Source organism: Wyeomyia smithii, chromosome 3, assembly GCF_029784165.1.
Source record: "Wyeomyia smithii strain HCP4-BCI-WySm-NY-G18 chromosome 3, ASM2978416v1, whole genome shotgun sequence".
Classification (NCBI taxonomy): Eukaryota; Metazoa; Arthropoda; class Insecta; order Diptera; family Culicidae; genus Wyeomyia; species Wyeomyia smithii.
In genome coordinates, this window is record NC_073696.1 from 170,818,383 (window position 1) to 170,833,161 (window position 14,779).

Genomic DNA, 14,779 nt, shown 5'->3' on the forward strand with positions numbered 1-14,779 from the left:
TAATATATATATATATATATATATATATATATATATATATATATATATATATATATATATATATATATATATATATATATATATATATATATATATATATATATATATATATATATATATATATATATTCCAATGTAAACATATCTGTACAATAATATAAAATCATAGAATGACTAGAATGACACTTATAGCGAATTTCTTAATTTTTAGTGCCCATATAGTTTTGACCTGGAGCATAACAGCTCGTTACCAGTGGTGGGCACTATTCCGCTAATTCGCTAATTCGCTAGGTAGCGACGCTAAAATTCAGTTAGCGATTTAGCGATTTCGCTAATTTTTGAGCTGGTTAGCGAAACTGTTAGCGTCGCTTGGCCTTCGAAACGCTAATCGCTATTTCGCTAAATTTTGTAGAGAAGCGACAATAGAAATATTTAGAATAACTGTGAATTGCTGATGGCGTACGTAAATTTATTCGAAAGATGAACATACTTTACTGCGAAAGTTACTTTTGCCAGTTTGGGTAATGTGGGTTTGCCCTAGAATGGGTAAAAAACTGGCAAAATCAAGAACTCTGGTAAATTGCAATGCGCTTGAAATTATGACAACTTTGGTTCTACTTTTTCGATTTAGATAATAATTGAATTTTTATGAAAACATTCCTAAAAGTATCTATTTTCAATGCAAGCTAAATAACTTTTGTTATTCTTGTTTTTACAAAATCAAATATGAATACCGTTTCGTGAACTTCTTATTGTAAATACTTAGCTTTAAAAAGAAATTGTTTTCGTTTGTTTAATCAAAAAAGATCAAAGTGGTCCAAATCTTACAAAACACGAGCAATAAATATAGCGATATGACTATTTACATATTAAAAAGTTAGCGATTAGCGATTAGCGAAAGCTCCGCTAATGTGGGTTTAGCGTTTAGCGATTATCGAGCTAAATTTTCCGGTTAGCGGCTTAGCGATTAAATTTTCGGTTAACGGTGCCCACAACTGCTCGTTACAAGGATGAAAATTAGTATATCTGTGACGCTACGTTCATAAAAAATGAAAATTGGAAAAGATTGACGCACCGCTTTTTTTTTCTCAGCTTGAACGTACTTAACGTATTAACACAGTTTGACTGAATTCTCTATAAACACGGGAGGCGCTGAAATCTAAAGAAAACGGAACAATTGTCGGTAATTCGGAATGGGCGCATATCTAGTTCTTCTGTAGCACCATCTGTCTCGATATTTAATAGTCACACTGCCGCGCATAGTAAGTCAGTCCCATAAAAGGTAGCTAGCAATGCATAGTTTCGTAACAATGAATGAGCTAAACAACTTTGTTCTGAAAAACTGCTGGAAAACATCCAAACATATTGTCCCATCTCGTAAGAAGCAATGTTATAAAATCATATAAAACGCGTTTTTCTCGGCTTACTGAAAATGCAGGTGGGACTGACATGCTATGCGCGGCAGCACACCTCATAATAATACAAGTAGTAGCTCCGTAATTAGTGATGTCGGTCGTCTAGCTTCTATCCATACGATGGTGATATCGGGTTCGATTCCCGAATCAGGTCGAGGACTTTTTCGAGCTGGAACCTATGTCGACTCAGCACCAGCGAAGGAAAAAAATCACCTCTAGCGATTAATGAATACACATAAAACGAGCCTACACCGAAAAAACTGCGCACGCTCCATCCAAGTGTTTCATCAATTGAATATGAAAATGACTCCGCATTATTCTTTGAAGAATTTTTTTTATCGAATTCAGTCATTTTTCACTTTCGTTTCAAGTTGTCACACACATCAACTTACATCCATGAGCCGCACTTCATTTACGTATGATTCCAACATCCCTTTCAAGTGAATTGCACTTGAATCTGCCCCACTGTTTCATCACAGTGATTATCATGTGCGAAACACTTTCGGTTGATTTGTTTTGTTTTTATGTGTCAAATGAAGTGCCGTTTGTGCTGAAAAGTAGAAAAATGGCGACAGATGAAAAGTCAGCGAGTGTCATACGGCTTAGAAGCTCGACGATTTTCCGGACTAAATTTGTAAATGTTTGCAAGGTAAGTTTTTTATGTCACGTAAAAGAATCCAATACTAATCTTATTTCGTTCTTCTAGCACAAGATCACAGAGATTCTGATGAAAGCATCTTTACGCTAGAGGCAAGTATTTGTTTACTTAAACATTGATTAATACAATCAAATTAATTAAATTTTTTGTTTGCTTAACAGGCTTCTTCAACAGAGAAGTAAAGTTTATATTTGATGATGAATTATTATAGATAAAATTAAATTTTAAGTTTTATAAATAAAACAAAGGTTGCATTATATGCAATAATTTCTATGTAAAACTGTTCATTTTAAAATCGAATGAAAATCATTCGAAGCTCGGTAAACATTCATTTGAGATTCGAAATCCAAACACTTTATGTCTATATGTCATAACACGAGACTTGAAAGTGTTTTCCTTTTAGAAATAAGGTGTTGCACGATAAAAAATTCTAAAGTGTTTCGCATATGAATTCTATATGTTTTGACCAGTAGGGCGAAATCAAGTGCAAAACACTTTATAATGTCGTGTCGATTTCTTTGAGTGTAAGATGCGTTGAAATCAGGGATACCAAATTTGCAGATTTGTCTGCAAAACGCAGATTTTTTGAGTCCGCGTGCAGATATTTATTGATTTGCAGATATTTGCAGTTTTCCACGGTTTCTGCAGATTTTTGCCAGAATCTCCTTATATTTGCGCAGATATTCTCAAAATGTGTGCAGATTTTTACAGACTTTTGCCTGCGCGAGCGAAATTTTTTCGGATCACGGGTATATTTTGTTTAGATTTCGAGCACATTTTTCCGGTTTTTCGAGCAGTCGCAGACATTTTTCAAAAACATCTGGCATCTCTGGTTGAAATCGTCGTTAGTATGCGAAAAACAAAGTATCGGTGCTGGTGCACTCTCTTTGCTTTCCTCTTTACGATATATTTCTGTTCATTAGTGTACAACACAACACATGGTTCTCAATGTGCACAACTCTGTATATGAAGTTATTCGTCTCTGTTACACAGAGGGATCAGAACTTGTTATATCCTTATTCATTTGACTCATGAATATGATTTTTTGTCAGAAAAAGAAAGAAAATGACAGTGTATGCCCTCCTACTCTCGCTTAAACTCAACCGCTGCCGAAGTAGTCCCTCCCCCCACACATTCCCTCTCACCGCACCACACCTCTGCTGCTGTTCAGGCGACATGATATTCTCCTGTTGCTATCCTTCCTTCCCCTAACTACCGGCCTATGGAGAGCCAAACGCAACGATCGAATCGCTTCTCAGAGCTGATGTAGTCTAGTCATGTGTTTGTTTTCTCCCAGAAACCTATGCACCATATCATCATTTCATTATGGGTTGAGAGGATTCAAGTTTAGCCACGGCCTGTACACTTCGTGAAATGTACATGTGATGAATAAACGACGATTGCATCATATTCGTTTCGTTTCCATCACTGCTCAGCACTGGGGCACGGTGTATCATTGTACTTATCCAACAATATGCAAAATGTGTCAAAAATAATATCGATAACGAGTTCTATCAACTAATCTAGTTGATCGAAACCGCTATGAGCCTCCATGCTAGCGTGCGATATTGTTGTTAACTTTACGTATTTATAAAAAGAGAAATTGAAAATTTGAAAATTATAAATTTGAATAATTTCAATATTGGCAGTGTAAAACACTTTACACCTGTTTATTAAAACCGTTTCAATTTTTTTATTTTTTTAATCCTATCAAAATGTCAATCTAAATATTCATATCGTAACGTCAATCTAATTTTACTTTATTAAATTTTATTAACCATTCAACAACCAGTAGATATTTTGTTAAGGTTGTAGTGTGTAGAAGCCACCACGTGGTCGACTACGAATTTTCAGCGTCACTAGACTCGGTAATAGTTAATGCGTTATCTATGAAAACACTATTTTATGTTATTATCACCATAACAAACATGATGATATGTTTTCACAAGTGACGCATTAACTATTACCGAGTGGTAAGCATTTGAAAATTCGAAGTTGACCACGTGGTGGCTTGAAGTCGGCCATTTATGGCTACGACGCACTTCCACCTTAAGCCTGTTGGTTCCACTCATGAATGTTTTGATAAATCCAGTGCATAGTTAGTAGTATATTCTTGTTTCATAATCTTTAAAAATCGGTAGTTTGGGCTAACTAATAATCCTTGCACCTGTTCGATTATGTGCGAATAATCAAAAGTATGTTTTTCCCTGCATCTACTATTAGTCTGAATTAATCTTATTTTCTAACTTAAAAGATGCTACTAGTGATAAAACGGGTCATCGTCAGCACTATTTATTACTATGTGTGCAAGCTCTAATTCTTATAATTGGAAAAATAGTACAATGCACATGTTTAGAGGACTGACAACAGAAAAAAAAATTAGAACAATAGTCTTACATGCATGTGAGTAACCTTTTTTATTTTTGTGTGTCGTGACTAATAAACATGTTTCTTGTGTTACTCGTGGTATCCCTTTTGTAATTATTTATTTTGTTGATTGTTATTTTCCTTTGTTCCCCTTTTTTAGATACCGTGTTACTGATTAAAACTCAAAATATCATCGCAAACAGCAGTAATAATGACAGTAGCAACAATAATAGTAGTAATTACAGTAACAATAATATTAGCTGCAACAACAAAGTGTCCACATTGATCGGTAACAGCTACAATCATACAGGAAAAGTATTCAAGCAACAAAATGATGATCACGTTACCGCGTCGATACTGTCGCATAAGACGATGGATTACGTTCGAAGAAACAGTTGCGGTGATATAAGTATGTTGTTATGTTCTGTTATTTATTTTTTTATTTGATTATATTTTTATATACATACATTCATACGTACATACACACACCTTTTCCTGGAACTTAGTGAGAAGGAACAAGTCGGGAAATGGGAGAGAATAAACCCATGCGTAAAATTCCCCCTGACACCGCAATACTCCGTTTCATTAAAATTCTTATAAGTTTTAGGTTCTTGTTCTTATAAGTTTTAGGTTTTAGCACCAAAATTCAGAAGCTCATCTATTTTCAAATAAGCGTTAGTGGTGTCCCGTAAGAATTTTCTTATTCCCGAAAAACTGGTTTTCCGGGTATACATATATTCTGAACGGCGTTTATGCCCGGTTTTATTTCGGACCGAACTAGAACATAGTTGTCCGGGCCAGGTAACGGACTGGGTTATTCCGAGGTGTGGAAAAGTCCGGTCAAAATAAATTGAACTGAACATAAGCATGAATCACAGAAGCAGGGAGTTTAAATACCAGCTGAAAATTTGATATTTGAAAAAAACCAGTCTTGTGTGCAATTTTTTGCCCACGATTTGCTCAACCAAGAAATCGAAAAGTGAGAAATAAAAATTTTGCAGCAAACTTGTTTTGCATTGTTCTTATATAATCAAACATATAAAACTAGGATTGGTTTTTTCATTAAAATGACACATTTAAAAAAACTGACATATCCACTCCCAGACCGGACATCCGAAATGGAAGTATGCGGATCGTTAGTTTTAACTTCGCCGCGAATCAGGCTGGCTCACCAAAAAATTGAGTAATTTAACCTTTTTGGCATATGAGCTCGGCCGGTTTTGATTAGTCGGACTTAAACACGGTTCTTTTGAGATTTAATGAACTACTAAAATGCAAAGTGCAATTGTTCTTAAAAAACAAAAATTTACTGATATCGGTAAAATAAAAAAACTGGTGACTATTCAATAATGCTTGTTACTTATATTTCAGATTCTTCTTTTGTTTTGTTTTTGTTTTTTTTTTTTTTGTAGCTAGTATCAATCGAATACAGTGCTGAGAATATTCACTGTCATGATATTCAAAAGCATCGATTTTTAGCCGTCATTATATTGATAATCATACTACCCATGCGACCGTTGATATTCATGATACCAAACAACCGGTGAACACCGACAAGATAAACTTTAACACTCGTGTTGATATTTTGATCGTCAAAAATAAAAATCATATCAAAATAGTGAAAATCAAAATTAACCTTATTCGACCACTAGGCAGTGTACAGCTTCTGAACAGATTTGCACTACTTGGATTGATAATCGCCGAAGCTTCTTTGAATATCATTACGAGGCCTTTGATATTCATTCCACTGTTCTGACATTGAATATGAGGAACGATATTCATGCATCGTCGCAATGAACATAGGTTACTGAGTTGCATCAGAGAATAAATGTGCTGACACTGAGATTAATTCAATTCATCTACTCATGAATTAACATTGATATTCTAAGGCACTGATCAAATATATGAGAAAATTGCGTGGTGGGAAAATGCAAACGCATGGGGAGGGGGGGCTGATTCCTTTTTCAGAGACAAAAATTTAGAAATTTTAACATGTTTCAAAAATGTTACTTTTGTTTTTACCTAAACAATGATGGTTGTTTGAACATGGAGGAATTAAAACTGAAAATGGTAAAATTTTCTTAAAAACAAAGAGAAGTTAGCTAGTTAATTGGCCAACTCTTTACAGGTTAATGGCAACTATATTGCTACCAACAATAGCAATTTTTAGTGGTATTGAACGGAATTTTGTTTTAACTATCTTTTTTTGGGTCGTAGTGGAAAGTAATATTTAAATTAAAGATTATTACCAACAATGCTGTGGTTTTAACAGTAGAGTGTGCAAGGATCTTTTCGCACTTGGCAAAATTATGTTCATTTGCCCGGAATGCAGAGAATTGCTGAACGGTCGTTCTATTAGCTCATATAGAGCAACCCGCACAAACTACGCATCTCACTGAACTGCCGGCTCAGGTTCAAAAACTCTTCGAGGTTATTGACGGTTTAAGCAAAAAAATCGACAATTTCTCTCAAATATCGATGAATGGGAATTCTGCTCTCGGCACCCCATCTACCTCGTTTGCCACTCCTGTATGGCCCAACAAAAACATAAAGCGTTCCCATCCCGGTTCAACCTGATCGTGGTGAAAACAATATCGATTTAAGCGATCTTTCAGTGCCATCCATCGCTTCAATCGCAGTACAGAAACGCTTTTGGCTATATCTGTCGGGTTTGAATCCACAACTTACCGATAATGATATTCAAAAAATCATCTCACGCTGCTTGAATACAACTGAACCTGCTGCTGTTGTTCGGCTCGTTAGGAAAGGAACGGATACATCCAACTACTCGTATGTGTCCTATAAAATCGGCCTTGATCCGGACGTGAAGAGCGTCGCTTTGAATCCTGCCTCGTGGCCTACTGGACTGCTGTTTCGTGAGTTTGTCGACATACCAAAAAACTAATATGCGATGCCGACTACACTGCAAGCAACGAGCATGAGCCTGTTGGTAACGAATTTTTGCGATCTACTGTGGACGGTGGGAACCTTCGGGTTTCCACCAAAGGCGAGTATCTTGATGATTTTTCCCAACAACCTGTACCGTGTAGTAACGTTTTCCAGCACACTGCCCAACATACGAATGCTGTTTGGTTGTTCTACCAGAACGTTCGCGGTCTACGCACAAAAATCGACGAGTTTTACCTGGCAACTAACGACTGCAATTTCGACGTGATCGTGTTGACTGAAACTGAACTGGACAGCCGCATCAACTCACAGCAACTGTTTGGCGACACGTTTAATGTTTTCCGGTGCGATAGAAGCTCTATTAACAGTGATAAACGTTCTTTTGGTGGAGTTTTGGTCGCCGTTAATAAACGATACCCGAGCGCTCTGTTATATACTTTACATGGCAACCATCTGGAACAGATATGCGTGAGCACCACTATTTGTGGCTCGAAAATATTGCTTTGTGCAGTGTACATCCCGCCAGACAAAAGCAACGATCCAGCCATAATTGACGCACATATTGCCTCGGTCACCGAGCTGTGCAACAAGAGATCAGCTGGTGATAACGTTCTAATCTGTGGTGATTTTAATCAGCCTCGCATCGTTTGGACACAGGAGAGTGAAACGCACACCAATTCTTCTCAATTGTCTGCTGCTAGTGCTGCGTTGATTGATGGCATGGACTTTTTAAATCTGCGCCAAGTGAACCAGCAATTAAACCATCTCGACCGCATGCTCGACCTTATTTTTTGTTCTTCCGAGCATACTTGTGTCGTCGATGTTTGTGTTGCCCCACTAGTTATATCGTTGCCAATTATATCCAAAATGACGACACCGGAATCGTCAGCGGACAGCACTAGAGCTTTGAATTACGGAGTAATTGATGTTGACGATCTAGCTAACTCGTTTAGTGAAACATTATGCCAGTGGCTGAGGCAAATTTACCGACAGTTAATAAGCCTGCTTCCCCTCCATGGGCTACTTCGCGGCTACGAGCACTGAAGCGCATACGTAATGCTTGGCAGCGTAAATACCGAGACATTAAAACAAACGAGACAAAAAGTAATTTTAAACGAGCAAGTACAGATTTTCGTCGATTGAACGCCAGCTTATACAAAACCTATGTAATGCGGGTACAAACTGATCTCCGTCGAAACCCTAAACAGTTCTGGAACTTCGTAAATTCGAAGCGAAAGTGTTCGGTAATTCCTTCTAATGTTTACCTCGATGGAACAGAAGCAACATGTTCCCTGGATTCATGTGAGTTGTTTGCTAAATTTTTCGCTTCTGTTTTCGCCGACAGCACTGCTTCCGAATCGGATGCTGAGATTGCTTCGGCAGATGTACCGCTAAACTTAGTTGATCTAAGTACATTTGAAATTACTGCGGACATGATACTGGAAGCTGCGAAAAGACTTAAAACTTCTTTTTCCGTGGGGCCCGATGGAATCCCAGCAGTAGTTTATACCCGTTGTGCAACCGTTTTAGCTGAACCTTTATCTCGCATTTTCAACCGATCATTTGAGCAAGGAAAATTCCCGCAGATTTGGAAGCAGTCGCACATGTTTCCTGTATGTAAAAGTGGAGATCGGCGTAACATCAGGAATTATCGGGGCATTACCAGTCTTTCTGCCTCGTCTTAATTGTTTGAAATTGTAGTTAGCTCGAGAATCTTATCTTGTACGAAAAACTACATTTCTAGCGACCAACACGGGTTCATGCCGGGACGTTCTGTTACCACAATTTTTTTGGACTTCACTACGACTTGCATATCGCACATGGAGCAAAAGGCCCAGATTGACGTCATATACACTGATTTAAAGGCAGCTTTTGACCGAATTGATCACCGCATACTTTTACGAAAGCTTTTGAGACTTGGTGCGTCGCAACAATTTGTTGGTTGGCTAAGATCCTACTTATGTGGTCGGACACTACGCGTGATGTTGAGCTCCTGTTTATCCTCCACGTTCTCCAATACATCTGGAATACCACAAGGTAGTAATATGGGGCCGCTCCTTTTCTTACTTTATTTTAACGATGTGACATTGCTATTAAGTGCTGGATGTAAGCTGGTGTATGCTGATGATCTGAAGCTGTATTTGGCTGTGCGGACCATTGATGATTGTCGTGAGTTACAAAGACTGTTGGATATTTTTATAAGTTGGTGCCGCAGAAACTGGCTCATAGTTAGTATTGCGAAATGTCAGATCATGACATTCCATCGTATTGCGAATCCTGTCCTGTTCGACTATAAGATTGATGGTCATGTGATCGAAAGAGTGGATCAAGTAAACGACCTTGGTGTTTTGCTCGATGCCAAGCTCAACTTTAATCTGAACCGCTCATTTATCATTTCTAAGGCAACTCGACTTCATTGGTGAAATAGGACGTGATTTTAATGATCCATACTGTTTGAAGGCGTTATACTGTTCACTCGTGAGACCAATATTAGAAAATGCGTGTTTGATTTGGTCTCCTTATCAGCTTAGTTGGACTCTGAGGATTGAACGAGTACAAAAAAGATTTATCCGATTAGCATTGAGAAATCTTCCCTGGCGTGATCCAGCTAACCTACCACCGTATTCCGAGCGGTGTCGCCTTATTGGCCTTGACACGCTTGAACGACGCAGGACAATCCAGCAAGCCGGATTTGTGGCCAAGTTATTGAATGGCGAAATTGACTCACCGAGAACCCTATCTTTGCTGAATTTTCGCGCTCCGCAACGCTCACTAAGGTCCGCTGGATTGCTACAACCCAGAGTGCATCGCACAATGTTCGGTTACAATGAACCTGTCACTGCATGTGTTCGAGCATTCACTTTAGTAGAAGAGATCTTCGAATTCGGTTAACCGTCGAACAAATTCCTACGAAAGTGACTATGTCTAATATTTTTTAATTGACCATACAGAATAATATTAGGACCAATGTTTTATATGCTGACTCGGGGCAACCCAATGTATTTTGTTGAATTTAATGTTAGTTCGTAATGTTTGTAGTTTTATTATTGACAAATTGTAAATGCGTTATATTGTAAATGTTTAAAATTGTAAATGTATTCTTAACAAAAGATGATGGGGTTTTTATGCCTCCATGAGGATGGCCTCAAAAGGCTTTTCCCCATCCACTAACTTTCATGGAGACCAAAATGGTCAGATGAAAATAGATAATGAATAAATAAATAAATAAATAAATAGCTTGATAGCCATTGTTTTTGTAAACTAATCGCGAATTCCAAGCGCTGGCAAACGAAGTTGTTGATACCCGTTAAAACTCCAACAAATTGGTATGTTTTTCATAAAACTATTTATTCAAAATACCCTTCTTATAATTATGCCAACGGTTCTCAACTTTTTTTCGTCCGCGTACCCCTTGGTGATATTTTCCAAATCAATTCTACCCCCCTGGTTTGGAATGTTCTCGCAGTAGGGTTGTCGATATTAAAAATAGAATATCGATATTTGCTTCATCGATATTAAAAGCTGCATCGACATTGGAATCGATATTGCCTGCCAATATCGATATTTTGAAGTAGAATACTTCTCTCAGGAAGTTCGGCTACATAGGGATGTGAAATGAAAATCTAAAACCTTAGTATTCGATGGATTTCCTTCGTTCTTGTAGCAATAGATTGGAAAATCTTCCAAGATTCTCCCCAAAAGAAGATAATTGAAATTTTATTATTCGCACTATTGTACCATTGAAAATAGTCAAGCCTTGTCAAAACGAAAAATTCGACCTCTGATTGGTCGTTATATGATTGCTTCCCAAGCACGGTCGACAGAATCATATACCTTGCAATTGAAAACATGCTATTTCGCCTATATAAGAGCCTGTTTCAGCCGAAGCAGCTCATAATAGTTCTAGACAACGACAACAGCAGTCGTTCTTACTTAGCAGCAGCACTAGCCCTGTGGTTGGTCACCACGTCTCAGGCCTCTGCCAGGCTGAACGCGAGCGATCGGGCGAGATTTTTGCCGTATATCAGCCGGCACTTCCTCTAATGGAAAAGTTGGATCATTTTGTTCAGAAGAATATTACTGTCGGTAATATTACAGAGCTGCGATTGTATTATACCCGATATGGAATTGAACAATTGTTCTTTTGAGGACAAATAAAACACTTACTTTGAAGAGTTAATAACTTTGGGTACCAGTAGCAGTATGGTAGCAGCCTCAGCGGTAAGTGCAGCCGGTGTTTCCCTGAGGCCGATGTTATAAGGAAGTAAATGGAAGCGGCACGGCGAAACAGTTCGGGTGTGCTTAGATGCGCGTCATTTTTCATTGTTGATATTATTCCCCACATGAAACGACGCACTTTCGTACGATAGCGGCGGTATTAGCGGTAGATGCATTTGCCAACACTTACTCCAGTAAAGCCGTGTCTAATTTTCAATGTGAAAACACCTTTTTATTGTGTAAACGCGAAAAGCGGCGCGAACCGATTCGCCCGGTCGTAGGTTAATGTACAGCCGTAAGTAGAGCTGTGTACAAGTATTCTACTTCTACCTTGCTGTCGTGGCTTTGAACACAACCCTCCTTTGTTTTTTTAATACGTTAAGGTCGTTTTTTTCGCGGTTTTTTTACGCGGATTCCGGAATTTACGCGGTATTTTTTTGCGCGGATTTCGGTTTCCCTTCACTCGGAATGCAGAATTAACGCTGGTTGTGTTTTACGCGGATTCCGGAATTTACGCGGATTCCGGAATTAACGCGTTTTTTACGCGGATTCCAGAGTTTACGCGTTATTTTTACGCGGATTCCGAAATTTATGCGGTTTTTTTTACGCGGATTCCGGAATTTACGCAGTTTTTTACGCGGATTCCGGAATTTACGCGTTTTTTACGCGGTTTTTTTACGCAGCACGTATCCCCCGCGTAAAAAGCGACTTTAGTGTATATTTTTTGTTTGGCTTTCAACAACCCGGTGGCATCGGCCTTGTTTCCTGAAGCTGCCATGAAAGACAGTGGCGCTAGGCTCATTTTTGTTTTTGAAGGTTTGTTCACACAGCAGTGTGTGCGCAACGAGCGAAGAATAATATATGTTGCACAGAGTTATGCGCTTGAATCAATTTAATTTAAAAAAAAAAATTAGCTTAGCTTAGCTTTGTAAATGTTTAAAAGTGGCGCTGGTATGCTATCTCATTTACACGTACGTTGAAATGTTATTCCTTAAATCATCGCGCGATGTCAGCTGCCTGCAAGAAACACCGCCGTTCGCAATCGGCAAGAATAAACGTTGTGTACATTCTAAAATAATGCAATGCATTTATTTTTTTGTTTCATCAAGCAAAGCACTCGACGTTTCGTACAATAAATACATCACCCGAAAACAATACAAAAGCACACTGCCACTGAACACCGATACTGTATGCACGTATGAACACTGCTTTTTTCGTGTTTCGATGAATCAGCTGTCAAATTACATGTAAAACTGATCCAGTGATCCAGCTAATGCTCGCTTCACTCATGTTGAACGTAAACGTCAGTGATGCGGGTTGGCTTTCTGTTAGGCCTGAAACAAGCTGAACGTCAACGTGAGCGATCGGGCGAGATTCTTGCCGAAGGTTAATAAACAGCCGTGAGTAGAGTTGTTCATTAACCTACGGCAAGAATCTCACCCGATCGGTCGCGTTGGCGTTCAGCATGTTTCATGCCTTAGTATTGAATATTCCGGCGAAGTGTTTGCTATTTCATCTCGTCCGTTACGACAGCGGGCCGATTGCTGATCGCTTTACGCAAGGTGTATTTTCCGATCAGATTAAACCGACGTTTCGTGAGCCGCGTCTCCTAATCGTCACTGATCCATTGACTAATCACCAGCCAGTTACTGAAGCATCCTACCTGCACATTCATGTTATCGCTTTTGTAACACCGATTCTTTACTGAAATTCATCGATTCTGCCATCCCAATGCAACACCAAGGCATCGCATTTGATCGGTTTAATGTGGTGGTTATTGCCCCGAGAAGTTCCAAACCCAAATTCCTGGAAATTCGCTCTACCCAAGTAACAATTTGGAAGCCTTTATAAAAGCAAATGTGGAATAAAAGCAGTGTAGGAGCAGCCGGCGCTGAATAAACAACTCGTTGAATTATTTGTTGTACAAACGTTGCAGCATTTTTTGTTGACGCATTTATCCAATGGTGGAACTCTAGCTTAACAGAAATTGTTCAAAAGTTTGCAAGTGATTACCAGCAACACTAATAAACATGTGCTGCGTTGAAGCGCTTTAAAGGTCCCCATTCGTTCTCGTCTAATAAAAGCTGTTGGAATGTTTCAAACGGTAACTTAGCAACTATTATTCTGCACGTGTTGTTCAAATGCTGCATACATGCGTTTGAAGTATTTCAATGAGCAATTTATTAGCTCTTATAGACGTGAACGCTAGGTCACCGGTTTTTATGAAGCATCATTTGTATGATTGGTTTATTGCAATATAAACCTTTTTTTAAACCATTACAAGATTCAGCCACTTATGTACTTTCAAATCATAAACAGCATTTTACAATTGTTGGATCACTTTTATTAGGATACAGTTGAACAAAAACCGAAATGGAAAATAAAAAACTTCTGTTCAATGGTTGTTCAGTTAAATTTGGAGAAATTATCCGACACACAGTTGTTTAGGAGCGGCGAAGAGGGTTTTGTACAACAACAGTAGAATATTTCATTCAACACTTGTTAAACGACCTGTCGAATAAAATAGTTTTTAAACATCTGTTAAGTCGTTGCTCGACTGTTGAAATACTCTTGTTAAATGAGTCTTTATTAACAATAATGCTTGCAAGCATGTGTTTCGCGCATTAGAACATGCTTATGCAGCACACAGTGTGGTGTAGCAGCGTGAAAAAACTTTTAATCGACATTAAGTCAGCTCTTCTAGCACAAACAAACTACAAAAATAAAAATCGTTTTTGTTTTATCATAATTATTTTTTTATGTTAATTATTATTTTTAGATTTACTAGTTTTTTACTTGTGGAAATGACATGGGTGAATTTTTTTGATTTATATTAAAAGGCAACAGCCACCCATTTTTTGGGTTGCGTTGAGATTCGAACTTGCGATCTGTTGCTTGGCAGTCATCGATTAATGCATGTGAGCTAATCTGTAATATGACGTTTGCTGTGTTTAAAGTAAATATGCTTCTAAACATTCTGATCTAATAAATGTTGAATAGGCATCGTATAACTACTGGTATAAAAGCTTCTTGCATGCCACGGTTGCTTCTTGCAAACCATGGTTATGTCAAATCAACCGGTACCCTTTGTTTAGAGGTGCGTGCAAGAAGTTTATATTCCAGCAGTTATAAAATGCTTGTTCAACATTTATTTGTCCAGAACGTTTAGAAGCATATTGACTTTAAACACAGCACACGTCATATTACAGATTAGC

At 38.1% G+C, this 14,779-nt stretch overlaps 1 protein-coding gene across 4 annotated transcripts in view; it reads left to right on the top strand.

The window, feature by feature from the left end:
* The window catches only part of LOC129732573 (cytospin-A-like), a 234,334-nt gene that overhangs the window by 204,711 nt on the left and 14,844 nt on the right, over positions 1–14,779 (top strand). For 2 of the 4 annotated variants that reach the window (XM_055693551.1, XM_055693553.1), the window contains exon 13: positions 4,600–4,848. The exons of 1 other annotated variant lie outside the window; for it this stretch is intronic. In XM_055693551.1, coding sequence (XP_055549526.1) covers positions 4,600–4,848 — 249 coding nt within the window. Of the gene's footprint in view, positions 1–4,326; positions 4,476–4,599; positions 4,849–14,779 lie in introns of those variants that run through there. One more of the 4 variants, XM_055693557.1, reaches the window with a different exon arrangement.